General features: G+C 38.6%; 1 protein-coding gene across 1 annotated transcript in view; it reads right to left on the bottom strand.

The window, feature by feature from the left end:
* The window catches only part of IL31RA (interleukin 31 receptor A), a 54,185-nt gene that overhangs the window by 13,721 nt on the left and 14,432 nt on the right, over positions 1-26,032 (bottom strand). The window contains exons 2-7 of the mRNA XM_047863453.1: positions 25,400-25,517; positions 21,864-22,045; positions 19,232-19,383; positions 13,472-13,637; positions 4,648-4,727; positions 2,153-2,369 (exon numbers count right to left, since the gene is read on the bottom strand). Coding sequence (XP_047719409.1) covers positions 2,153-2,369; positions 4,648-4,727; positions 13,472-13,637; positions 19,232-19,383; positions 21,864-22,045; positions 25,400-25,517 — 915 coding nt within the window. The remainder of the gene's footprint in view (positions 1-2,152; positions 2,370-4,647; positions 4,728-13,471; positions 13,638-19,231; positions 19,384-21,863; positions 22,046-25,399; positions 25,518-26,032) is intronic.

Genomic DNA, 26,032 nt, shown 5'->3' with positions numbered 1-26,032 from the left:
TGGTCTTCTGTTCAGTTTCTCAAGATCCACATATGAGTGAAAACATATATCTGTCCTTCTCTGACTGAATTTGCAGCAGCGTAGATGGAACTGGAAGGTATAATGTTTATCTTTGAGACACAGAGAGACACACAGACAGAGTGAGAGTGGGGGAAGGGCAGAGATAGAGGGAGACACAGAATCCGAAGCAGGCTCCAGGCTCTGAGCTGTCAGCACAGAGCCCAACGTGGGGCTCAAACTCACAAACTGTGAGATCATGACCTGAGCCAAAGTCAGACACTTAACTGACTGAGCCACCCAGGCACCCCTAGGCAAAGCATTTTAAATATACAATCTCATTTCATCATCACAACAGCTCTATGAAGTAGGTGTTACAATAAAATAACTCCATTTTACAAGCAGCTAAGGTTTAGAGTTTAGATAACTTGCCCAAGGTTTGCAGGGCCTAGATATTGTAGTGAAAAAGTAAAGATATAACTAAAGGGCTGTTGGACTCCCAAGCCTAGGTTTGTATCCCCTATTCTTTACTGCCTTCCACTCCAGGGCAACACCAAGAAATTGGGATTACTATGCAGCAGTGCCTCTATTAACAAAGAATGCTTATTCAATGACACATGCATTTGTCAGAAACCTCATCACTAGGGGTATTAGATAGGTAGTAGATAGATAGTATCTTGGAAACTACGATTCCAGGAACTAAGAATGGTGGGGAATGATATTAAATACCAAAATAATGTCAAGTGTAGCTCAAATGTCATGTGTACAACTGACCCTTGAACAACATGGGGGATCAGGGGCACCAACCCCCTGAGAAGTTGAAAATCTATGTATAACTTTTGACTCTCTCAAAACTTAACTACTAATAGTCTACTGTTGACTGGAAGCCTTACTGATAACATAGTTGATTAACACATATTCTGTATGTTACATGTATTACATATTGTATTTTTACAGTAAAGCATGCTAGAGAAAAGAAAATGTTATTTAGAGAGTGATAAGGGAAAATACATTTATAGCAGTGTACTGTAAAAAATCTGCATGTAAGTGGACCCACCCAGCTCAAACTCATGTTGTTCAAGGGTCAACTGTATATAGGAGTTCTAACATGAAGCAAGGCAAGAAATGGGTTAAGTTTAAGGAGAAGAGAAAGAAAGGGATATAGGCAAACAATTCTAGAGCCAGTAGTACAATGCCGGAGCCAGTCTAGGTCTAAGTAAAGAGAAGTGGAAAAGTGGAAAAGTGCATTATCTGACTATGATGTGTTTCAACAAATAGTTACTGAGCACCTTTTGTTTGCAAAATACTCTATGCTTGTTCTAGCTGTTGCAGATGAGGGAAGTGGTGTGAGGAAGAGGAAAAGTGGGAAAAGAAAACAAAATTCTCTGCACTCATGGAACTTGTATCCAATTGAGGGAAAGATAGGCAACAAAATAAATGAGAAAATCTATAGACTGAGAAACATATTTATAGAGAAAAATAAAGTAGGGGAGAGGAAACCCCTTGCCTGCAATTCCTTGCATAAGAATCAAATAAGATATTTTATTCCAAAATGGAATATAAAATATGAGTTTGCCTAGGAGCAAAACTACTTAATCAAAAGTGTAATGAGTGGCTCCTGGATGCCTCAGTCAGTTAACTGTTCAACCCTTGATTTCAGCTCAGGTCATGATCTCACAAGTTCTTAACATTGGGCTCCGTGCTGACAGCATGGAACTTGCTTGGGATTCTCCCTCTCCCTCTCTCTCTCTGCCCCTTCCCCCCTCCACACCCCCCAGTGCACACACACTCTCTCTCTTGCTCTCTGCGAAAAATAAATAAACATTAAAAAAAAGAGGAAAAGGAAGAACACGGAAGAATGAGCAAATGAAGGCTGAGACATAGTCAACACTGTGAGGAGAAAATCCCAAATACAGAACTTCTAGGTGTGTGACTTTGTCTTATATGACTTTATGCAGTCTCTGATTTTCAACACAGGCTTTGTTCCAGGCTCATTAATTACCACAAGAGTTTGCTATCCTCACCATAACCTAAAAAGTTCCCACTTCATTTTCATTTTGACTTGAGAGAAACACAACCCTTGAGAGCAGAGGGATTACTTCCTGGCCAACTAGATGGGGCCAGACATCTAAGTAGAAGTTTACACTGTACTTACACTTTTCATCAATAGCTGGAATCCTCAGGGTGGCCACCGGAGATTCCCCAAGAGAATTATAAGAAACCACACAAACCCAATAGGTCTTGCCTCCCAGATACAGTTCAAGCTTCTCGTTAGTGGTGTTCAATGTCTTTGTGAGGTTAGTACTGTTTTCTGGAAAGTACCATATGTTGTAGCCAAGTGCCTTCTCCAGGACTGGGGCTCCACTTGCCTTCTGAACCCAAAGGAAACAAAATTTATTGCCAAAAACAAGAAAAGACAGGACAGGCAGTGAGACTGTGATAAATGGTGAGGATGAGGGGTGAAGGGTAATGTTAATTATTAAGTGCTAAACTACAATTTAGGCAATTACCTTTCTGGGATTAATAACACACCCTGTGCTGTGATATTAACCCTTCAAGGGCCAAAAGAGATTTGCTAAGTGGCCCCTTGGTATCAACCCTTAACATAAGTCTAATTCCATGAGGCTGAACTAGGAGAATGCCAAGCCAATGTAAGGAAGTCACCCCCATATTCTTTGGATGCTTATTTTTCTTTCTATCTCGCAGGCACAGGACAGTATAAATTAAAAATCTGAGGCATTCCCTCCAAGAACCCCAATTCTGTTCTGGCCCTGGGTAATCTCTTGTCTGGAAGCTTCCAAGGGTTGGAAAGTATTTATATTGCTGCATAAAAAGCAGCATGCCTCCTCCTTTGAGGAGGGAGCTAGTTTCCCTAGACCAGGCAGGCACATCAGGTATCCTAGCGAAGAGGCCTGAAACATTTAGGTCCTAAATCTGTAGTGAGAAGCCTAAGGTGACCCCAGGGGCTCTAAGCCAAACTCTTATTTGCAGCCTTGAACTTGAACCTACTAACCATATGTTTTGCCTAGGAATCAGCACGCTGAGTATTCCCCAGGAATTATAGGGCTTTTCAGTTGTTCACTTTATGTTACTGATAACACACCTAGATAGAGTAGAAAGACTGAATGTAAGGTCAGACAGGACTTCAGAAGTCACTTTGTCCCACTGACATTTCAGTTCAGGAACTGACATAGAGGCTTCCATGACATAAAAGGTCAGAAACTCCCTGATGACTTGGAGTCTTTTACCTCTTGGGATAATTCATTCTCTTTTTTAAGTAACAGCTTTATTGAGATATAATTCACATAACACAAAATTCACTATTTTAAGGTATGCAATTAAGGAATTTTGGGTTTGTTTTTTTTTTAGTATATTTGCAGAGTTGTGCAATCTTCACCGCCGTTCAGTTTTAACCAATCTTTGCTAACCAACTTTAATTCTTAGAAAACTCTCCTGCTGAGGCAAAAGAAAGACCAGTCTCCAGGTGAGGAGGAGAAGGAGAAAGGCATTCAAGTCCATTTCATCTATTTCACATGTTGGCCTACTTGGCCCAACACATGTGGCTGCCCACATGTGGAAATGGGCTACTGTTTGCTTTCCCTCCCCCAAAATCATGTTGACAGAGTGATTTGCTTCCACACTTAATCACTGAGAAAGATACCACGACATCTAGGATTGATTCTTAAAGATTTCCCAGTGACACTGGTTGTGCCCTCCCTGGCCTGTTGCCTCTACAACCCGAGGGTGCCCATGGCCCTGGGGTGTGAAGGGAGCAAGGAAAGGTAAAGGATGCTCCAGTCTTGACATAACTGGGATCAGAATATCATTTGGTAAAGCAGGTGGTTTCTCCATTTTCAGAAGTATTTTAAACTTGCCTGGACTTGAGCCAGCATGAAATAATATGATGACTTATGCCCTGAGAACTCTGGACACTAATAAAGAGTTCTGATATTTCACTGCTCTATTCTCTTTTTTCTCCCTACTAACTCCCCAGTCTTTTCTCTCCTGGTTCCTGGCTGCATTTTTCTTTCTTATTTGCCCTTTTCCTTTCCTGTTTATTCCCTTTTCCCCTCCTTTTCTGTCCTTTTTCCTACCTGCTCTCTTCTTTATTTCTCCTCTTCTCTGCATGCTGCCACCACCTTCTCCTTTTGTCCTCAATCCCAGGCCTCCATCCTAGGAAAGACCATTTGCCCCTGCTCTGTCCTTGCACCCCAGTGTACCCTACTTGCCCTATGTGCAATATATGTTTTCAATCACCTCAGGACACATTAGTGAGCTGATCCCAAATCAGTGTTCTTCTCCAATGTGGGGGTGGGTGCTATGCAATTTTACACTGCCTTCTAATGCAGCTAGCCAGGGGTAAGTGGGGTCCCCAGAAGGTCAAGGTGCCCTCTGCACTTGCACCTTGTACCTGTCTTATATGTTAATGTTTCAGTCCAAGGAAGAGAGGATGCAGGGTCTGCAATTCACGCTTAGGCCATCTGTAAGATAACCTAGAAGGCTTTGTGAGCTGGGAAACCATTGTGAGATGTGAGGCATTATAAAGCCCCTAGGAAAGGAAATTCAGGAGGTAAAGGTTGAAGAATTACTCTTCTTGGAGGTATAAGAGACCAAGGGTTTGAGACAGAAAAAACAACATAAGGAAATCACCTTCCACATCAACTGCACTAGCCTTCTTCCATCTACTGTGGCGGGTCTCAGGACTCTCCACAGATCCAAGCCATGTGGAGCTGTAAGGAAACAAGAGTGAGGTGCTCAACACAAGATGGAAGGAAGCTGCAACTGGAAATGGTGAGATTGGCTGGGCTGTCTGTTAAAAATGCAGTTAGGAAGCATTTGCTGGAGGGAGCCAGTAAGGGGAAGGTGGTCGGTGGAGCAGCATTGCAACAACCAATGCTGTCTTCATTTTGTGGCCAAAGGATTGGCATCAACTAAAAGTAAAAATTTAAACTGCTCTTGGATCTGATGACTTAATGTAAGGCAAAAGAAAAGTACAATAGACCCTATTATAATATTATTTGTCATTGAAATCCGGATTGAAATGTAACATCTCATGTCCTATCATATATAACATCTACTTATCTTACAGCTGGGAATGACACAGATAACTGACAAGGAGATAGATACATAGGGTCACCTGGATGACTCAGTCGGTTGTGACTCTCAGTTTTGGCTCAGGTCACGATCTCATGGTTTCTTGAGAGTCCCGCATCAGGCTCTGCACTGGCAATGTGGAGTCGGCTTGGGATTCTCTCTCTCCCTCTCGCCCTCTCTCTCTTCCCTTCCCCCACTGTCTCTGTCTCTCCAAAAATCAATACACTTTAAAAACAGTTTTTTAAAGGAGATACATAGAGATATATTATATTATATACACTATTATATATACTATATGGGAGTGGGGATGAGAGAGACAGAGCACAAAAGATCTTCTCCCAAAAAGGATGAAACTGTATACTTAAAATGTTATAAAATCTAAGAATTAAAGAATAAAGGGACAGAGAAATCATCTTCACTAGTTCACTTGAGCTTTAAACTGAATGATCTTCATGGCAGAAGAAGGAAAAAAAGATCATATTGAATTGTATATTTCTCATAGCCTATTAAAAAGCAAACATATGAAGGGGTAACTATTTCTGATTATGGGTACTGAATTAATAAATGGAATTTATCATATGGATCCTCTTAAAAATATATAGGGTAACCTAAAGGCCAACGTCTGCAATCGGAGTTGAGCAAAAGTACAGAATTATGGCATGTGTACCTTATATTTATCTTCTATAAAATGCAAGGGCATAATGTTAAACCTGATTTATACATTTCTGCGGTGAATAACATAACCCAAGACAACACAGTTTAAGTGTATTAACTTTGGATGATCTAACCATACAGGGATAATTTCAAAATGCTGAATGTCTGATTTAAGAATGATCTACACACTTTAGCCATGAGAAGAGAGCAGAGAAATGTAAGGAACTGTACCAAAGCCTCTAATCTGGAGAAGGAATGTCTCTACTTGAACATGCAGTTGATGAACTCTGAATTTTTTCTTGAGGAATAACATAGCTGAAGATACTGTAAGCAGGTCTGCAGAGAATGGGGTCAACCACTCAGGCTAAGATCTAAACTATTTTAGCGCTGACAGACTGTTTTCAGGTATCTGAAATCACACTTCAAGTGATTGGGTGTCTTAAAGTGAAATTACTGAACTCCAACTGAAGACAACTCTGTAATGTAGAAAAATGATCCAAAGGGCAATTAAATCTTGTCACCAATGGAGAATCATATTTCTACAACTACTCCTGTCTACAAGCCAATGAGATGTCAGCAAAGGCAGAGTTCAAGTTCAGAGTCAGTTAATCAAATGAGCCAACCAACAGCCCCATAAACTGATTATTAAATAACCAATCATTCCAGACACTTGGTTAGAAATATGAGTGAAATTCTCCTTAGATTTATCCCATTTAGTTTAGATTTAGTTGTAGTACAAAGTGATAGTAAATGAATTTAATTAGGCATTTTCTCCTTTCACTGAGGCCACTATTTCCTGCAGATAAAGTTCAAAGAGGAACAGTCTTACTAATATAGATTTCCCACAGATGCAGCTTTTAGTAAAACCACTACCTAAGTAGCATGTATATCTTCTGCAATTAACAGCCAAGTTTCCATTCACCATGAGCTAGTAATGGACTTGCAGTATAATCAAAGTTAGAAAAGTGATAATTCTGGGGGTACCTGGGTGGCTCAGTTGATTAAGTGTCCAACTCTTGGTTTCAGCTCAGGTCATGATCTTAAGGCTCGTGAGTTTGAGCTCCACAATATGGCCCATGCTGAGAGCACAGGGCCTGCTTGGGATTCTGTCTGTCTCCCTCTCTCTCTGGCCTTCCCCTGCTTGTGGTTCCTCTCTCTCAAAATAAATAAATAAATTTTTAAAAAAGTAGTAATTCTGTATTCACAAAAGAGCAAAATTAAATTTTTCCAAATCCATAAAAATATCTACATATTCAAAGACATCAATTCTTTGGACCCATTAGCAACAATTTGATGCTATGTTGTTTCCATTACAATCTGATAATACCTACAACCACCACCAGTTAGACACTTCACATTCTTACTGGTGTCTTGCTGAAGACCAACAATAAGAATGTTTAACTTTTGGGTCACCTGGGTGATTCAGTCAGTTAAACTCCTGACTCTTGATTTTGGCTCAGATGATGATCTCAAAAGATCTAGCCCAAGTTGGGCTTTGTGTTGACAGTGTAGAATCCCCTATTTGGGATTCTCTCTCTCCCTCTCCCTGCTCTTCCCCCTTTCCAATCAAAATAAATAAACTTTTAAAGAAACAGAAGAGTTAACTTTTAGCAAGTGTCACTATACTAAGCATTTTACCTGAATTATCTCATTTAATCTCTAAAGCCCTATAATTAGGTACAGCAGTATTATTATCTCCATTTCTGAAATACAGAGAAGCGAAGCTTCTAACTGGGCATTGTTACAAACTTTTAGGAAATAAAGCCAGGATCAAAATATAACTACATCTGTGGCATGTAGTAGAAATTAGGATTTGCTGGGGGCTGGGTTGTGCATTTCATCAATTTTCTCTGGGATCCTTTAAAAATGAAGAAAAACAAAAGTAAAAGTTCTATAGTGATGACTGTGATTTATAAGTGTTGGTTAGATTCAATTAGCCAAAGGCAGAGAGCACCAGCATCTAGTGTTCTGCTAATTAATAATAGCCAAACTAGCCGAAATAATACATCAGCTGAAATGGTAAATCTTGTTTCTGGCAGCAAAACAAGTGGATAAAATGGACATTAGAGAGTTGGCTGGGCTGTCATGAGTTAAATTAAGACACGAGCCATAATGGTACCAGGAGGTCACTGGAGAGAAGACTACCAGCTACAAAGAGGAGAAGGGCAGTGCAAAACATGATTACACCTGAAGTGGAACTTAATCCCCCAAACCACCTGCCAAAAGGTATAGCAAAGGCAGAGGATGCTTTGCTCAAAGACAGTGCATGCATTGCATTTGAATTTTTTAAAAGGGAGGGCCCAGTTAAGACAACAACTGAGTAGTCCCAGTGATTATAAGCAATGGGCCATTTTTTGCTGTGCAATTTACATGCTGTTTCATATTTGTAAACTGTTATATTTGTATTCATTTGACACTCTGAGGTGATGTTGTAGAGTGTAAATGTGTTGCCAAATATTGTATGTAATTTTAACCAAAAGTTACACTAGATCCACAATGTGACTTGTTTCAGTCATGTCTGCATTCTTATTTATGTAGGATTTATTGAGCCCTTACCATTTGTAAGGCGCTATTCTAAGTACTCAAAGACATATGACTTGGGATTTTCTATGACTTTTTCTTTACTGCTAGAGCCTGGCATAGAAGACTAGATGCCTGAATAGCATAGAAGAATGGAATCTTAGGGTGACAAGAGCTTTCAGAAGTCATCTAGTACAATTTACTATGTACTGCATGAACCCCTGTATTGTAACCACATCCACCAAGGGGTAGTTCAGACTAAGCATGAACATCTCCAGGCGGGGCTACAAAATTCAGAACATGGGATTATTTCCAGACATCTGACCATATCTGTGAATGTGCTAAACATCTATTAATACCAACTTGGTCTCGTAGGAAACTCAACCAAGATCCACAGGAATAAGCTGTTGTCATATGAACCAGGGAACATAGAAATTGACTGCAGATGTTACCTGATACCAGTGTGGTCTTGGCTGTAAAGGAGAAGAAGAAGGGCCTGAAATCATGGCCGGGTGTGTGGTTTTGGGAAATGTATGGGCTAGAACCCCATGTGTCTTACAAACAAATGAGAGTAAAGCCTCAGAAAGTTTTAGAAGGATCAGAATTTTGCATTTAATCTCCTTATTTCAAAAGATGTGTGACCATCACCAAATATTCATCTAGTCATTCATTCATTCATTCATCCATTCATTCATCATTCATTGTGTTAGACTGAAAAATGGGCCCCAAAGACTTAAGTCCTAAACCCTGCAGTTTGTAAATGTTACCTTATATGGCCAAAGGGCATTTCAGATGTGATTAAGTTGGCATCTTGAGTTGGGAAGATTATTCTGAATTATCTGAGTTGGCCCTAAATGTTTTCATGAAGGTCATTAGAAGAAAGAGGCAGAGACTTAATACAAAAAGGGAGAAAAGTAATGTGATGATGGAAGCAGACATTAGATTGATGTTCAATATATGGGGGAAGGGGTCATCAGCCAAGGAACACAGGTAACCATGAGAGGTTGGAAACGGTAAGAAAACATAATACCCTCAGAGTCTCCAAAAGGAAACAACCCTGCCCACACCTTGACTCCTGGACCTCTGACTTCCAGAACTATAATAGAAAAAACTGGGTTAAACCAGACAGACACCCAGTAAAAAAAGAGAACTACAGGCCAATATCCCTGATTAATATGGATGCAAAAATTCTCAGTAAGATACTAGCAAATCGAATTCAACAGCATATAAAAAGAATTACTCACCATGATCAAGTGGGATTCATTCCTGGACTGCAGGACTGGTTCAACATTCGCAAATCAATCAACGTGATACATCACATTAATAAAAGAAAAGATAAGGGGCGCCTGGGTGGCGCAGTCGGTTAAGCGTCCGACTTCAGCCAGGTCACGATCTCGCGGTCCGTGAGTTCGAGCCCCGCGTCGGGCTCTGGGCTGATGGCTCGGAGCCTGGAGCCTGTTTCCGATTCTGTGTCTCCCTCTCTCTCTGCCCCTCCCCCGTTCATGCTCTGTCTCTCTCTGTCCCAAAAATAAATAAACGTTGAAAAAAAAAAAAATTAAAAAAAAAAAAAAGAAAAGAAAAGATAAGAACCATATGCTCCTGTCAATCGATGCAGAAAAAGCATTTGACAAAATTCAGCATCCTTTCTTAATAAAAGCCCTCGAGAAAGTTGGGGTAGAAGGAACATACTTAAACATCATAAAATCCATTTATGAAAAGCCCACAGCTAACATCATCCTCAATGGGGAAAAACTGAGAGCTTTTTCCCTGAGATCAGGAACACAAAAGGGATGTCCACTCTCACTGCTGTTGTTTAACATAGTGTTGGAAGTGCTAGCATCAGCAATTAGACAACAAAAAGAAATCAAGGCATCAAAATTGGCAAAGATGAAGTCAAGCTTTCACTTTTTGCAGATGACATGATATTATACATGGAAAATCCGATAGACTCCACCAAAAGTCTGCTAGAACTGATACATGAATTCTGCAAAGTTGCAGGATACAAAATCAATGTACAGAAATCAGTTGCATTCTTATACACTAATAATGAAGCAATAGAAAGACAAATAAAGAAACTGATCCCATTCACAATTGCACCAAGAAGCATAAAATACCTAGGAATAAATCTTGCCAAAGATGTACAAGATCTGTATGCTGAAAACTGTAGAAAGCTTATGAAGGAAACTGAAGAAGATATAAAGAAATGGAAAAACATTCCGTGCTCATGGATTGGAAGAATAAATATTGTCAAAATGTCAATAGTACTCAAAGCTATCTACACATTCAATGCAATCCCAGTCAAAATTGCAGCAGCATTCTTCCCGAAGCTAGAGCAAGCAATCCTAAAACTCATATGGAACCACAAAAGGCCCCAAATAGCCAAAGGAATTTTGAAGAAGAAGACCAAAGCAGGAGGCATCACAATCCCAGACTTTAGCCTCTACTACAAAGCTGTCATCATCAAGACAGCATGGTATTGGCACAAAAACAGACACATAGACCAATGGAATAGAAAATAGAAACCCCAGAACTAGACCCACAAACGTATGGCCAACTCATCTTTGACAAAGCAGGAAAGAATATCCAATGGAAAAAAGACAGTCTCTTTAACAAATGGTGCTGGGAGAACTGGACAGCAACATGCAGAAGAATGAAACCAGACCACTTTCTTACACCACTCACAGAAATAAATTCAAAATGAATAAAGGACTTGAATGTGAGACAGGAAACCATCAAAACCCTAGAGGAGAAAGCAGGAAAAAACCTCTCTGACCTCAGCCGTAGCAATCTCTTACTTGACACATCCCCAAAGGCAAGGGAATTAAAAGCAAAAATGAACTACTGGGACCTCATGAAGATAAAGAGCTTCTGCAGAGAAAAGGAAACAACCAACAAAACTAAAAGGCAACCAACGGAATGGGAAAAGATATTTGCAAATGACATATCGGACAAAGGGCTAGTATCCAAAATCTATAAAGTGCTCACCAAACTCCACACCTGAAAAACAAATAATCCAGTGAAGAAATGGGCAGAAAACATGAATAGACACTTCTCTAAAGAAGACATCCGGATGGCCAACAGGCACATGAAAAAATGCTCAACGTCACTCCTCATCAGGGAAATAAAAATCAAAACCACACTCAGATATCACCTCACGCCAGTCAGAGTGGCCAAAATGAACAAATCAGGAGACTATAGATGCTGGAGAGGATGTGGAGAAACGGGAACCCTCTTGCACTGTTGGTGGGAATGCAAATTGGTGCAGCTGCTCTGGAAAACAGTGTGGAGGTTCCTCAAAAAATTAAAAATAGACCTACCCTATGACCCAGCAGTAGCACTGCTAGGAATTTATCCAAGGGATACAGGAGTACTGATGCATAGGGGCACTTATACCCCAATGTTTATAGCAGCACTCTCAACAATAGCCAAATTGTGGAAAAAGCCTAAATGTCCATCAACTGATGAATGGATAAAGAAATTGTGGTTTATATACACAATGGAGTACTACAGGGCAATGAGAAAGAATGAAATATGGCCCTTTGTAGCAATGTGGATGCAACTGGAGAGTGTGATGCTAAGTGAAATAAGCCATACAGAGAAAGACAGATACCATATGATTTCACTCTTATGTGGATCCTGAGAAACTTAGCAGAAACCCATGGGGGAGGGGAAGGAAAAAAAAGAAAAAAGAGGTTAGAGTGGGAGAGAGAGCCAAAGCATAAGAGACTCTTAAAAACTGAGAAAAAACTGAGGGTTGATGGGGGGTGGAGGGAGGGATGGCATTGAAGAGGGCATCTTTGGGATGAGCACTGGGTGTTGTATGGAAACTAATTTGACCATAAATTTCATATAATAAAAAAAAAAAAAAAAGAAAAAAGAAAATTAAAAAAAAAAAGAAAAAACTGTGTTGTAAGTCACTAAATTTGTGATAATTTGTCACAGTGGCCAAAGGAAACTGATACATTCATCAGACATTTATTGACTATCTACTACAGAACAGGCACTGGGCAAGATTCTTGATTTATAAAGAATGGTAACACATGCTGAGTAACCTTAAGTGATTTACTAATATTTCTGAAACATGGCTCCTTCACTTCCAAATGGGGGTGATTCCACATATCTTATAGGGCTCTTGGAAGAGTTAACAAAAATAGTAGATAACTTGGCATTTATTGAATGTTTACTATGAGCTAAATAGATTATTTCATTTTTAAAGTAACACTAAAATGTAGGTACTGCTTTTAACTCAAATTTATAAATGATATTCCATTATGGAAAAGGGGAATAAATATTGAGGAAACTGTTCCCCTTTGCAGTCAGTCCCCTGCCTCTATTCCTACCCATTGACAACCATTCATCTGCTATTTGTCACTATTTTTGCCTCTTCTAGAATTTCCAAAAAATTGAAAATCATATTTAGTCTTTGTGTCCAGTTTCTTTTACTTAACATAATGCTTCTGAGATATTCATGTTGTTGCATGTATCATTAGTTTGTTCCTTTTTTATTGTTTAATTGTATTGCCTTGTATGGTTATACCATACTTTGTTTATTCTTTGACTAGTTGATGGACCTTTCTGTTATTTTTTTTATTATTTTAAATAAAGCTGCTATGAACATGTGTATACAAAAAAAATATTGAGAAAACTGAGGCTTAGACATTAGTTATCTAGCCCCAAATCACTCCACAGCCAGGCTGGAATCTAAGCCAAGCCTATAGATTTAAAGTACTGTTCTGAATGACCATCCTGACTCATGGTAAGCACTCATTCACTGTATAGTCCCTTTCTCTTTCTCTCTCACTGTCATTAAGAATCTGACATTTTTTTCCCTCAGTAATTAAACCTTTTTTAATTTTTTAGTGGTGGCTGCAGGGTTTACAATATATATCTTTAATGTATCAAAAGATACCTTTAAATAGTATTATGCTGCTTCATGTATAGTATAAGAACTTAATAAGAGTAGTAAAGATGTGATCTTTTGCCTTTGGGGCAAAAAGATGCTAACTCAGACCATCTGAGGAGGGCTGGTTTATCCTGTGGGCTCAGGTAAGTGCCTTATAGAGAGGGAACATACAGATTCTCCATGCTCTAGGACTGTGAGATTCCATGATTTCCAAGTACAACACTGGACAAAAACCACTAAGGCTAGGCCCAGGCCACCTTATACCAGAGCAGGCAGAAAAGGAATTGCAAGGGACCAGCTTGCCTTCTTCCTCAGTTGTTCCCATTTTTTCTTGGCTCCAACCACTCCAGAACATGGACTCCTTAGTGGCACATCGCAGAGCTATAACATACTCTGTAAAGGCCTGCAGTCCTGTGAGGTTGTAGGTTTCATCTCTATCAGTATCTTCTTTGGTGAAGTTGACTTCCATCTAAAAGACAAAGATGACTCTGAGCTGGATGGGAGATCACCTGTTATCTTTCCATTTTTCTTCTTCACGCCCCAACTCTCTCTTACATTTTTGGAACTTGAAGCATTATATCTCAGGTTGCAAAAAATATCATTTTTGTAGATAAACCTCACACATGCCTGGGGATCACTTGCACCTAAACAGATGTGAGTCACCCCATGAACCACCACCCTCCCCATTTCCTGTCTCTAAGCTTGTAAGGCAGAGATTCATGCCCACACACCCACCCCCCCACCCCATCCTGGCTGATGTGAGTGTGCAAAGTCTTGTTCTGGAAAATACAAGGTGGAGTCATGGGACTGAGGGCAACCTGGGCCTCAGTGTAAATACTTCAGGTGACTCCAATACCTAGATATAAGGCCTCATAGAACAGTAACTAACAAAGACCTCAGTGGCATTAAGTTCAATCTCATGTCATGGACAAGAGCCCAAAAGTTAAGTGACTGTGGACTATTTCAGTGTTTGTTATAGGCATAACTGGGATCAGAATACAGCATTCCTAACTCCTACATACTTCCCCTTTACCCAAATCTTCCATTGCAAACTATTGGTCTTTAGGTAACCAGTAGGGCTGCTAAGGATCTCAGCAGCCTGGATGCATAAATTCATTTTGACATTCTGTGGGGAAGTGGAGGGGGAGAGGTAAATAAATCACTTCTCCTTTCTAGACTTCAGTTTCCTCATTAGTAAAATGAGCACACTGCTTTATATAATCTCTCAAGTCCCTTTTGGACCCAACTCTCCAAGAGACACTAAAAATTCAGCTATTTATTTTTGAGCATGGTCACTATTGCTGCAAGATGAACTTTTAGCTGTTGGTTTATATGAACTTACATTGAGTTGATTAATAAACTGCACTAATAGGCATGTCTATTTTGTGAATATGCACACTAGTCCCATAAAACCCTGTGAGAGAAGAAAGTATATATAACAGCTGTGAAAATAACTACATAACTACAGGTCTTGGGCCTAAAGGAAATTGAACAAAATGAGAATGTATGTATGTAGCAAAAACCTGAGCATCTCAGCCACAGATGGAAACTTCTAAACTCTGAATCTAGGAAGATGGTGTTGGGAAAAGGATGTAGGAACCAGAGGCAAGGGCAGTTTCACTGTTGAATCCAAAGTTCCCTGAACGCCCACCTCTAACAGCCCCTGGAGATGTTGTAATGGCAGAATAGGGTCACTGGGACAATCCCACATCTCAGAGAAAGTAGCCTTCCTCAACTTAGCTTAGTTATGGGGCTCATTTGGGGCGATATTAAGACCTTTATAAGACAGACAACCACATGGTATCTTCCATACACAAATCAAAATAAAACTATATTAATCCACAAAGAAGTCTAATAAAGTTTTGTTGTCCTTTTAAGCTCTTTTAAATATGTAATATTCTTTTATAACAATCTTTCAAAATTTTCTTCCTGCTTTGCGAGTACCCTCAAGCACATGCTTGGTCTACAAGCTGGGGCTCTTCACATTCATGTTCAGTAAGCTTTGCCTAATGTAACTAGCCAAGCATGTTCTTTACAGCCCTTTCCCATAGGTGGGAAAAAAGCTGCTCAGCCTTTCAAACTACGTATCTGCCTGAAAGGCTTCTTTCAGTTTGGCTTTTTGTCCAGGCAAGTACCTGTGGCCCTCATACAGTCCAAGACCAACTGATCCTCCATATATAGACTCAACTAAGATTTCCCCAGCTCAACACAAAGGACTCCTAACAAAACACTAATTAACTTCATCAGGTTTATTTCTAACAACCTATACTTTGTGCCAAATCCTAGTTCGCCCAAAGTGTTTATGTTTTAAGAGATGAGTCAGAAGTGTTGGTGCAAAGCCTAAACCAAACTTTTAAAACCTTCTTGAGATTCTTTGGCAGAATTCTCACATAGCTCTATTTTTAAAGGCAGAAACTCCTTAGACTAGGCAACAGGAAGATGGTCTGGAGGTTGCTAAAATATGGTCAAATGAAGGGCAACTTGGAGTCAGAAAACTTGGGCTCAGGTTTGCAACTTACAAACCCTGGGATCTTAGACAGGTGATTTAAGCTCTGTACATCATGATTTCCTAATCTGTAAAAAAAATAATAGTGATACCTCATTTATAGATATATGCAAAGATTAAATAGTCTGGAGTGTAAGAAAGCACTTTGCAACACACACAGCATTATACAAACTTAAGTCCTGCTATATGGACATATTGGGATTTTTTTACAGTCTAATGCAGGGACATAGGACTTTAAATGACTGTGTTGAGTGTTAAGTGTGGTGACGGAGAAGGAGCTACCTAGTTCAGGTGCTCAGAAGGAAATATGTCAGAACTGAGTTCTGAGACATGAACAGGTTTAACGAAGTTTGGCGAGGGAGTAGAGGTACAAAAGCAAAGATACAGAATAGTGAAACAACATGACACAAGGGAAAGTAGCAATCCAGAACTAGTTAGTAGAGAACCAAGGGCAGGATGAAAAATGAGGTTGGAGGGGTTGATAGGGTTCAAGTGTTGGGGGATTAAGGATTTGGACCTTTTTCCATAGAAAAATTGGGTTGGTATAATTGAGTTTAAAAATTATTGTGTTTGAATGCTCAAAGGAGGGAGATACTGACTGCACATTCCACTTTCCTTCTCACTTCCTTCAGCAGAGCAGGAGAAATGACCTCTTAGCTCAAGGACTGGAAGTAATAATGCAAACATGAGGGCAGATGCAGGTGAGTTTCTCAAAGAAGTGGGTACAGGATGCTGAAATCTGGGGTAATTTACACGTGCTTCCCTCACTTAGTGTTCTACATGGCTTGCTCATTTTCCAGAGGAACAGAAATCCTGGTTTATTTTTCTTATTGAATCCTATCTCAGTGGACAGAGGACTCTGGGCTCAGACAAACAGGGTAAATCAAGGATTGCTAGACAGTACCAATTCCTAGCAATTCCTCAGGTTTACTTAGACCATAACTGGTGATGTGAAGGAAGATGGACTTATGTTGTACCAGGAACTTCCTTGCTTAGGTATTCTGTTCTGGGTTCCAGAAACTACAAATTAATTAGTCTTGTGGTACATGTAGGCAGGTACTAGGACAATGGCTTAGAAAAGAAGCTGAGAGGAAGAGTGGACATCATTATTTCTCTTATCTTAAACATGTAATAAGTGAAACTTTACCAATTTTCCTTTCTGAAAGAGCTCTAGACTAGGAGAGAATGCAATAAAGTATCTATGAATTTCAGCAAAGTCTAGTAATAGTGTCATGGTCAAGACAGTAAGAGTAGGCTGAATGATTATGACAGTAATTATGCATATTCACAGAAACATAAGTAAATGACCACACTCAGAGAAAAAAAGGTTGATATCTCTGAATAGTCTCTAATGGTTTACCACAGGGCTCTGACATAGTTACTATTTTTATTAATTATTTGATAAAGGTATACAAGTTAAGAGTTATAAAATCTGAGGATATTGAAAAGTCAGAAAGTTAAAAGTTAACTGTAAGTTTTGGTGGTAAAATAAAGATTCTAAATGGGCTGAAATGCTGATAATGCCTCCACTTATCTTAAAAACCAATAAACTTTAAGACAGTGGACATGTGTTTTACTAGAAAATCTTGTGTGTGGGAAAAAAATATTAAAGGTTTAACTGATTTAATTGGCTAGGATCTGATTAAGAGTCAACAATATGTAGTGTTTACAGGGGCACCTGGCTGGCTCAGTCGGTTAAGCTTCCGACTTTGGCTCAGGTCATGATCTCACAGTTCATGCATTCAGGTCCCACATCAGGCTCTGTGCTGTCAGGTCAGGGCTTAGAGCCTGCTTTGGATTCTGTGTCTCCCTCTCTCTCTGTCCCTCCCTCACCCTCTCTCTCTTTCTCTCTCTCTCAAAAATAAACATTAAAAATATAGGGGCGCCTGGGTGGAGCAGTCGGTTAAACGTCCGACTTCAGCCAGGTCACAATCTCGCGGTCCGTGGGTTCGGGCCCCGTGTCAGGCTCTGGGCTGATGGCTCAGAGCCTGGAGCCTGTTTCCGATTCTGTGTCTCCCTCTCTCTCTGCCCTTCCCCCGTTCATGCTCTGTCTCTCTCTGTCCCAAAAATAAAATAAACGTTGAAAAAAAAAATTAAAAAAAAATATATATATATATAGTAGTTACCAAAAAAAGGTTGATATAATTTCAGGTTGCATTGATGGAAACAGAAGAATATCCTCTGAACTTTGAAGTAAGAAAGGATTGTTGAAAATTGTTAAAAATGTTAAAAAGTAAGAAGTTATGCTCCTCCAAAGTCACCATTAAGACAGTGAAATGGCAAACCACATAGTGATAAATGTCTGTAACACACATAGCAGATTTAAAAAACTCATAAATAAAATGTATAAGAAACTCCTACAAGTCAATTTAAAACTCAGACCACCCATTAGAAAAAATGTGCAAAAGCTTAAATCAACATTTCACAAAGAATTCCAAACAGCCAAAAAACACATAAAAAGGTATACAACCTCATTAAAAGTCAGGTAAATGCAAATTAAGTTAATTAATGCAATTAATGCAATAAATTAATGCAATTAAAAGTCAGGTAAATGCAAATTAATTAGTACACAATGGAATACTATAAAACAATTAAAATGTATAAATTCCAGCATTACATAACATAGATGAATCTTAAGAGTACAATACTGAAGGAAATCAAATATTTTTTTAAAAATACAAAATGTAAGGATTTCTATTATATAATGTGTCAAACTGTGTTGTTCAGAGATGCAGGTTTATTTCTTTTTTTTTCAACGTTTATTTATTTTTGGGACAGAGAGAGACAGAGCATGAACGGGGGAGGGGCAGAGAGAGAGGGAGACACAGAATCGGAAACAGGCTCCAGGCTCTGAGCCATCAGCCCAGAGCCTGAGGCGGGGCCATCAGCCCAGAGCCTGACGCGGGGCTCGAACTCACGGACGGCGAGATCGTGACCTGGCTGAAGTTGGACGATTAACCGACTGCGCCACCCAGGCACCCCAGAGATGCAGGTTTAAACGGTAAACCCATAATAAAAACCAAAGAAGCATTTACCGTGAAAATCAAGATAACAGCTCTAAGGCAGTGTGGGGGTTGTCATCGGAAAGGATAAGCAGGGGACCTTGGCATGCTTTTTTTGACCTCACTGGTTTTAACATGAGTGCTAACTTAATAATAATTTATTAAATACAACAGCTATGATTTGTTCATTTTTCGAAATACAAGTTGTATATCACAATTTCATAAAGAGTTGGAAAAATAAAAAAGGAAATGGACAAGCCACAGAATCTCAGCCATTGACATAGCTATACACAAACCAGAGTGGAATGCAAAAGTAAACTTCTCACTCTTTAATATGTCCCTGTGCTTTGAATGCAAGATGCCTATAGTGAAATACTTGTCCAATCCAAAAGGCCCTAATGAGAAACTAGGAAGAAAAGTACTCATTATTATCTGTCTTCTATTTTTAAGGTAGAAAATTGAAAAAAAAAAAAAAAGATTCCCAGTTAAAAAAAAAGTTATCAATAATTCTTTTCTTTGGGCCCTCTAATAGAAACATTGTAATAGGATACTTACCCAGTAGGCACTATTTACTGTTTTGAATCGAAGTATGTATTTTAAAGTAGATGAAACAGGAGCCAACACAGGCCGTATCCATTTTATTTGAACCATTCGTTTGACACCCAAAACTGGTTTCACACTGAAAATCTCAGGTGGTTCAATTTTCGCTGAAAATAAAAATCCTAAATTTCTCATATTTGCAAAAAGATCAAAAGATGTTAATAGCATCCACCTAAAACTGGAAAAAGGCAAAGTAGAGGGGTACCTGGGTGATTCAGTTGGTTAAGCGTCCGACTTTGGCTCAGGTCATTATCTTGTGGTTCGCAGGTTTGAGAACCTGCATCAGACTGTGCTGACAGCTCAGAGCCTGAAGCCTCCTTCAGATTCTGTGTCCCCCCCCCCCCCGTGCTCTTCCCTAACTCGCACTCTTTCTCTCTCTCAAAAATAAATAATAAAAAATAAAAATAAATTAAAAAAAAAAAGAAAAGTAGAAATGAAATGGTAGGGCTTATTTTGTAATCTGCTATATGCAGATGGCATTAGGAAGGCAGTGCAAAAGGAATGCTGCCATCCCCACTTCTCCCACCATCTCACCCCCACCAAAAAAAGGGATGGCCTCTGAGGAGAGGATAGATTCCTACGATTTTTCCGCAAATATACATTTTACTAAATGGGTCAGATCTTACGCCAAGGAGAAAGGAGGTAAAACAACCAGAAAATGGGCTGTTTACCTTATCTACTCTACACTCCCCTCAACCCAGAAGTGTCCAGTAGAAAGCATCTTTCATTTTCCTTGAATACTACAAACATTCTCATCCTAAGTCTCTCTCTCTGAAGATATGCAATTTTTTTCTGGTTTTAAAATTAGTATATGCTCATTCTAAAAAAATCTTTTTAATATAGAAAAATACAAAGAAAAAGTTTAAATCATCCATAATGCCATCAACCTCAGAGATAGCCATCATAACTTTCTGGTGTATTTCCAGGCTTTTTTCTATGTAAGTATTTGTATATTTTTAAGCAAATTTTCTATTATGCTAAATAAAACTTTCATCTTTTTAAATCACACTGTGCAATCAGCATATACCCACTTGCATTAAAAATTCTTCTAAACAATGACTTCAATAAGGTTGTAGGATATAAAATTAATATACAGAAATCTGTTGCATTTCTATACACGAGTAATGAAGGAGGAAATACACTTGCATCAATAAGAATAAAATGCCTAGGAATAAATTTAAACAAGGACATGAAAGACCTGTACTCTGAAAACTAAAAGACATTAATAAAAGAAATTGAGGCAACACAAACAAATGAAAAGATATATACCATGCTCATGGATTGGAAGAATTAAAAATTGAAAAAAAAATTTTTTATGTTTATTTATTTTTGACAGGGAGAGAGAGAGACAGAGCATGAGTGGGAGAGGGGCAGAGGCAGAGGGAGACAAAGAATCTGAAACAGGCTCCAGGCTCTAGGCTCTGAGCTGTCAGCACAGAGCCTGACACGGGGCTTGAACTCACAGACCATGAGATTATGACCTGAGCTGAAGTCGGATGCTCAACCCAGCCCCCCAGGCGCCCCAAGAACTAAAAATTTGTAAATGTCTACCCCACCCAAAGCAATTTACAGATTCCAGAATTAAAAAGATAATAATACTAAAATGTGTATGGAACCACAAAAGACCCCAAATAATGAAAGTAATCTTAAGAAACAAAAATAAAGCTGAAGGTATCACAATCCAAGATTTCAAGCTGTGCTGACATAAAAATAGACACAAAGATCAGTGGAACAGGACTGAGAGTCCAGAAATAAGCATAAACTTATATCATCAATTAATATAAGACAAAGGAGGCAAGAATATACAGTGGGGATAAAAGAGTCTCTTCAATAAATGGTGTTGAGAAAACTTGACAGTTTTATGTAAAAGAATGAAAATTAACCACTTTCTCAAACCATGTACAAAAATAAGCTCAAAATGGATTAAAAACTTAAATGTGAGGCCTGAAACCATAAAACTCCTAAAGAAAATATAGTCAGCAATCTCTTTGACATCAGCCTTAGAAACATTTTTTTTGGATAGGTCTCCTCAGGCAAGTAAAACAAAAGCAAAAATACACTATTGGGACCTCATCAAAATAAAAAGCTTTTGCACAGTGAAGGAAATCATCAGCAAAATGAAAAGGAAATTTACTGAATGGGAGAAGGTATCTGCAAATGATGTATACAATAAGGGGTTAAAATCCAAAATATATAAAGAACTCATACAATTCAACACCAAGAAAATCACAGTCTGAATTTTAAAATGGACAGAGGACCTGAATAGACATTTTCCAAAGACAAATAGATAGCTAAGAGGTACATGTAGAGATGCTCAACATCACTAATAATCAGAGAAAACCACAATGAGATATTACCTCATACCAATCACAATGGCTAGTAACAAAAAGACAACAAACAGTAAGCACGGGTAAAGATGTGGAGAATAAGGAACTCTTATGCATACTCATAACCCTTGATATATTCATGACACATATGTACTATATCCTTAAGCTTTGAGTCTACTTTTGTGTCTGTATCTCTTTCAAGAAAAAAAAAGGGGTATCTTTTAATAAAAGAGTATATAAGAATAAAAAATAATACTTACTTATAGCATCTAAGCTCCAATGTGTTATATCAGATTTAATTATACCATCTGCATTTTGAGCTTCCACTTGAATGGTGTAATTATCTGGGTTTGTTATTGTTGGAGGAAGAAAGGAGCAAAAAGTATGATTTCCTCTTGTAGAATTATCACTTGGACAAATATCACTTTTATATCCATAAGAGCTTTGAAGGAAAAAGCAATTCAACATGAGTTTAGTACAGCAGTTTGGAAACAAAGCCATACTTAATATATTAAGCATGTATTTGTTAGTTTTACTTTGGGTTTCTCTTGAAGACTATATCATTCAGAACAGAGTGCTCCTCTCCCAATACCTTCCTCATCACTTCCAAGGATAGTTCCAAGTTACCCGCTTCTTGTCTGAGATGTTATGAGACATGGAGACTTGCTTGAAACTCTTTACATCCATCAAAAACTATACTTGTATTTCCTATTGGTAAGAAATACTGAATAGGCCCTTGAAAACCCCAAATTCTAGTCTTGGGAAGTTATTCTAAAAAGAAAATTAAAATTAAAGAGGATTTATTAAATAAAGTATGGTGGATACATAAGTAGAATTTTAAATAGTTTTTAATATATCTATAGTTATTGATATGGAAAGATGGCCATACTCTATTGGTGGTAAAAAAATATGCATATTATATGCAGAATAATCAAATTTATATAAACTTACATATTTATATAACTGTTCTTACAGATGTCTGGAAAGGTGCTCAGCAAAATGTAAAGCTGTTACCTTTGGTGATGAAATTTTAAGTGATTTTTTTTTTTACATTCTTTACATTTTTCAAATTGAATTTTCTACCATTGGCATACACTATTTTCAGAAAACCCATGAAAATTATTTTCCTGATAGAAAGATATCTATCTATCCCAGATAGATAACTTAAATCTTATCAAATTATAACTTAATGAAGACAAGTACAAAGACTGATAGGTATCAGATGGGTAGGTATAGATATAGTCCCACAGCTCTAGGGATTATGTAGGAGTTGAAGTCGGCAGAAAACAGAAAAACCCCCACCTTACACGGTCCCAGTGTTGGCTGGGGCTGGGAGCAAAGGAGCTTAGATGTATAGAATCGTGGAATTTTGAAAATAGAAAGGACTTTAAAGTTTTTCTATAGTTGTACAGTGCAAAAAAAATGGCCTCCAGAATAATGTTGAGTCATGGTTACATCACAAACTCTGGAAAAAGATCAGGTTTGAATTCTGTGCCTTGGGCAAGTTTCCTAGCCTCTCCTTGCCTGAGTTTTCCCATCTAAAATGAGAATAGTAATATACCTATAGTATAGCACTGTTATGAGGATGAAATGAGCTAATATGCATTAAGTGCTTTTAAAAGTTCAGCCACTTATTCTAAAGATGAGATGTTACTATCATTGTTATTAGTACTATCACTGTAGTTGAATATTTTGCATTTATTCATGCTGTAACCTTGGAGACATATCCTTTTCTTCCCTTTCCTGCATCTTTAGAGCTCCTTCACATCTCAGTTCAAAAGTCACTACCTCCATAAAGGCATCCCAACTCCTTATTCTTCCCCAGGGAAAAATCTATTCCTATCATTCCTGAGCATCAGTAAGGTTTTTTTCTTCATACCACTGACCCACCATCATCTGCTCTCAGAGTTGATCACCCTTTCCCATTGTGGGAAGGTTTCCCACAAGAAACCTTCCCATTCTACCCGGAAAAAAGATTTTTGGTGATAAACTTACAAAGGTACAAGCTAGTATGGGAGTCCTGGAGAGCCCAGAAGACCTGAGACCATGGACAGAGACTGTACACAGGCCTAAGAACACCCAGGCATTTACTCTTTCTACATGACCAGCTCATGAACATAATGACAATCCATAGGGAGTGATAGAAGGGGGTGGGAGGAGTGACTCCTTATAACAAAAAAATAGGAGTACACTTATTGAGGTTTCCAGATTTTCATTATACTGATACTTTCTATTCAACACTGAACCTAGAACTACAGTCTAGGAGAATATAAGTCATTTGTACCATGAATTATTGGGTCTTTATCATTCTTATTTTCAGAAGCAGGGCTCAGCAAACTAGGCCTACAGGCCCAATACAGCCCGCCACCTATTCTTGATTGGCCCAAAGGCTAAGAACAGGTTTGACATTGTTAAATGGTTGGGGAAAATATATAAAAAGAAAAATACTTTGTGGCATGTGAAAAGTATATCAAATTCAAATTTCAGGATCCATAAATAAGGTTTAATTGGACAACAGTGAGGTCCATTGGTTTACATATTGTCTATGGCAACTTTCCTGCTACAGAAATAGTGTTAAATAGTTTGACAGAGATACACCTCCCTCTAAGCCTAAAATATCTACTATCTGTCCCTTTATAGAAAAAGTTTGCTGACCTCTGTGTTAAATCATCTCTCTGATATACTCATTGATATATGAGTACTGCAAGGAATAGCGCTTGCTTTTTTCAATTTCTTCTACTGTAAAGCATAAAGTGGATTTCCCCTACAACACTAGTTACCAATTTCCAAGGAGTGGGGAAAAAAGAGTATAAATGAGATCTTGTATTTAAAAACAAAACAAAACAAAAACTTGGAAGTATAGACTCTTTTTGGAATGGAAAAGATAATCTTTCAATATTTCCCAATGTGCGCATCCTTATTCTTAGGGGAACATGAAGTCCACAAAGGGTTTCATGAACTATTTTCAAAATTTCAAAAAAGAACCCCTGCATAAACTTGCTAAAACAGCTAGCTTTTGGCTAGAATAATAATAAAAATTTTTAAATTTTTTTTTTTAACGTTTATTTATTTTTGGGACAGAGAGAGACAGAGCATGAACGGGGGAGGGGCAGAGAGAGAGGGAGACACAGAATCGGAAACAGGCTCCAGGCTCTGAGCCATCAGCCCAGAGCCTGACGCGGGGCTCGAACTCACGGACCGCGAGATCGTGACCTGGCTGAAGTCGGACGCTTAACCGACTGCGCCACCCAGGCGCCCCAATAATAAAAATTTTATAATTTTTATTCTAATAGGATTAGGATAAAAAGGGATGCTTGAGGTAGTAAGAAATTGGGGAAGCACTGTCCTGGTGGAATACTGTTTAACAGAGGTCACACAAATTAGTGTAAATCTCCCTCTTAGTTCTGGGTTTACGACCCTACTTATTAACATTGCATCCATGAAAAAGGAACAGTTTTAGGACACATTCTGGAAAGAGGAAGAACATAGCTGAATATAGTAAATAAGCAGATTTTTCCACTCTGCTTATAACTGGTGACTGCTCTGAGCCAATCCAGTGCCTCTGAGAAGAGGCCATCATGTGGCTATAGCTCCCCTCCCTCCATAGTTGCAGCTCCTGTCAGTATGGCTGCAAGCAGCCAAGGTGTCATCCCAGCCATCAGAGGCTATGGGAGTCACCCAGAAGCTATAATGAGGAGAACATTTCACTTCAGAAGTGACTTGAATCATGAGAGAACCAGGAGCCTCTGCCTCCTACCCTTACTCCCACTGATAGCACACAAGCTCCGGTACTTACTAAGTTCTCTTTACTTTGTACCATGTATAACTGGCTTCTTTCTCTGGACTCCAGGTGCAAGTAAAATTCTCTTCATAGTAGAAGACACAGGAAATGTTCTCAGGTTTAGCTGGCAAAACTAAATAAATAAACACATATATGCATACATACATACACACAATCATTTCATGAAACTAGGTGGATCAAAAACTGGACTGTTTTGGTTAGTTGATACATAATATAGATTCTCCTAATCAAGGCAAAGGAAAGAATCTAACTCCATCTCTTCACTTACTCCTTTATCTTAAAGAACTAGATTTATACTTTTCAAAAAGCACTTTTTACATTCTTACTCAAAAGCAACTTTTGAGAAGCAAAAATTGTATTAAGACACCAGGCAAATATAAAGTGTTAGTGAAGGGCTAAGTAAAGCATCAAATGATGGAATCAGTCTGGGTAACTGGGAAATGGAAGATATGTGGAGAAGAGAAAAACACAAAATGTTCAACTATGCCACACTTCAACTTTATGTAACAATAGTTTTTCATCAGAAGATTACATTAATAGAGAAAATTTCTGAAATATTTTACATGTATTTCCATAGTTCATAAATTCTGCTCCCTGTAGTTTCTCACCCAGTAACACCTATCCTTC

This window comes from Prionailurus viverrinus, chromosome A1 (genome assembly GCF_022837055.1).
Source record: "Prionailurus viverrinus isolate Anna chromosome A1, UM_Priviv_1.0, whole genome shotgun sequence".
NCBI lineage: Eukaryota > Metazoa > Chordata > Mammalia > Carnivora > Felidae > Prionailurus > Prionailurus viverrinus.
The sequence above is the reverse complement of the archived record's forward strand: the minus strand, read 5'-3'. Positions and strand labels throughout refer to the sequence as shown.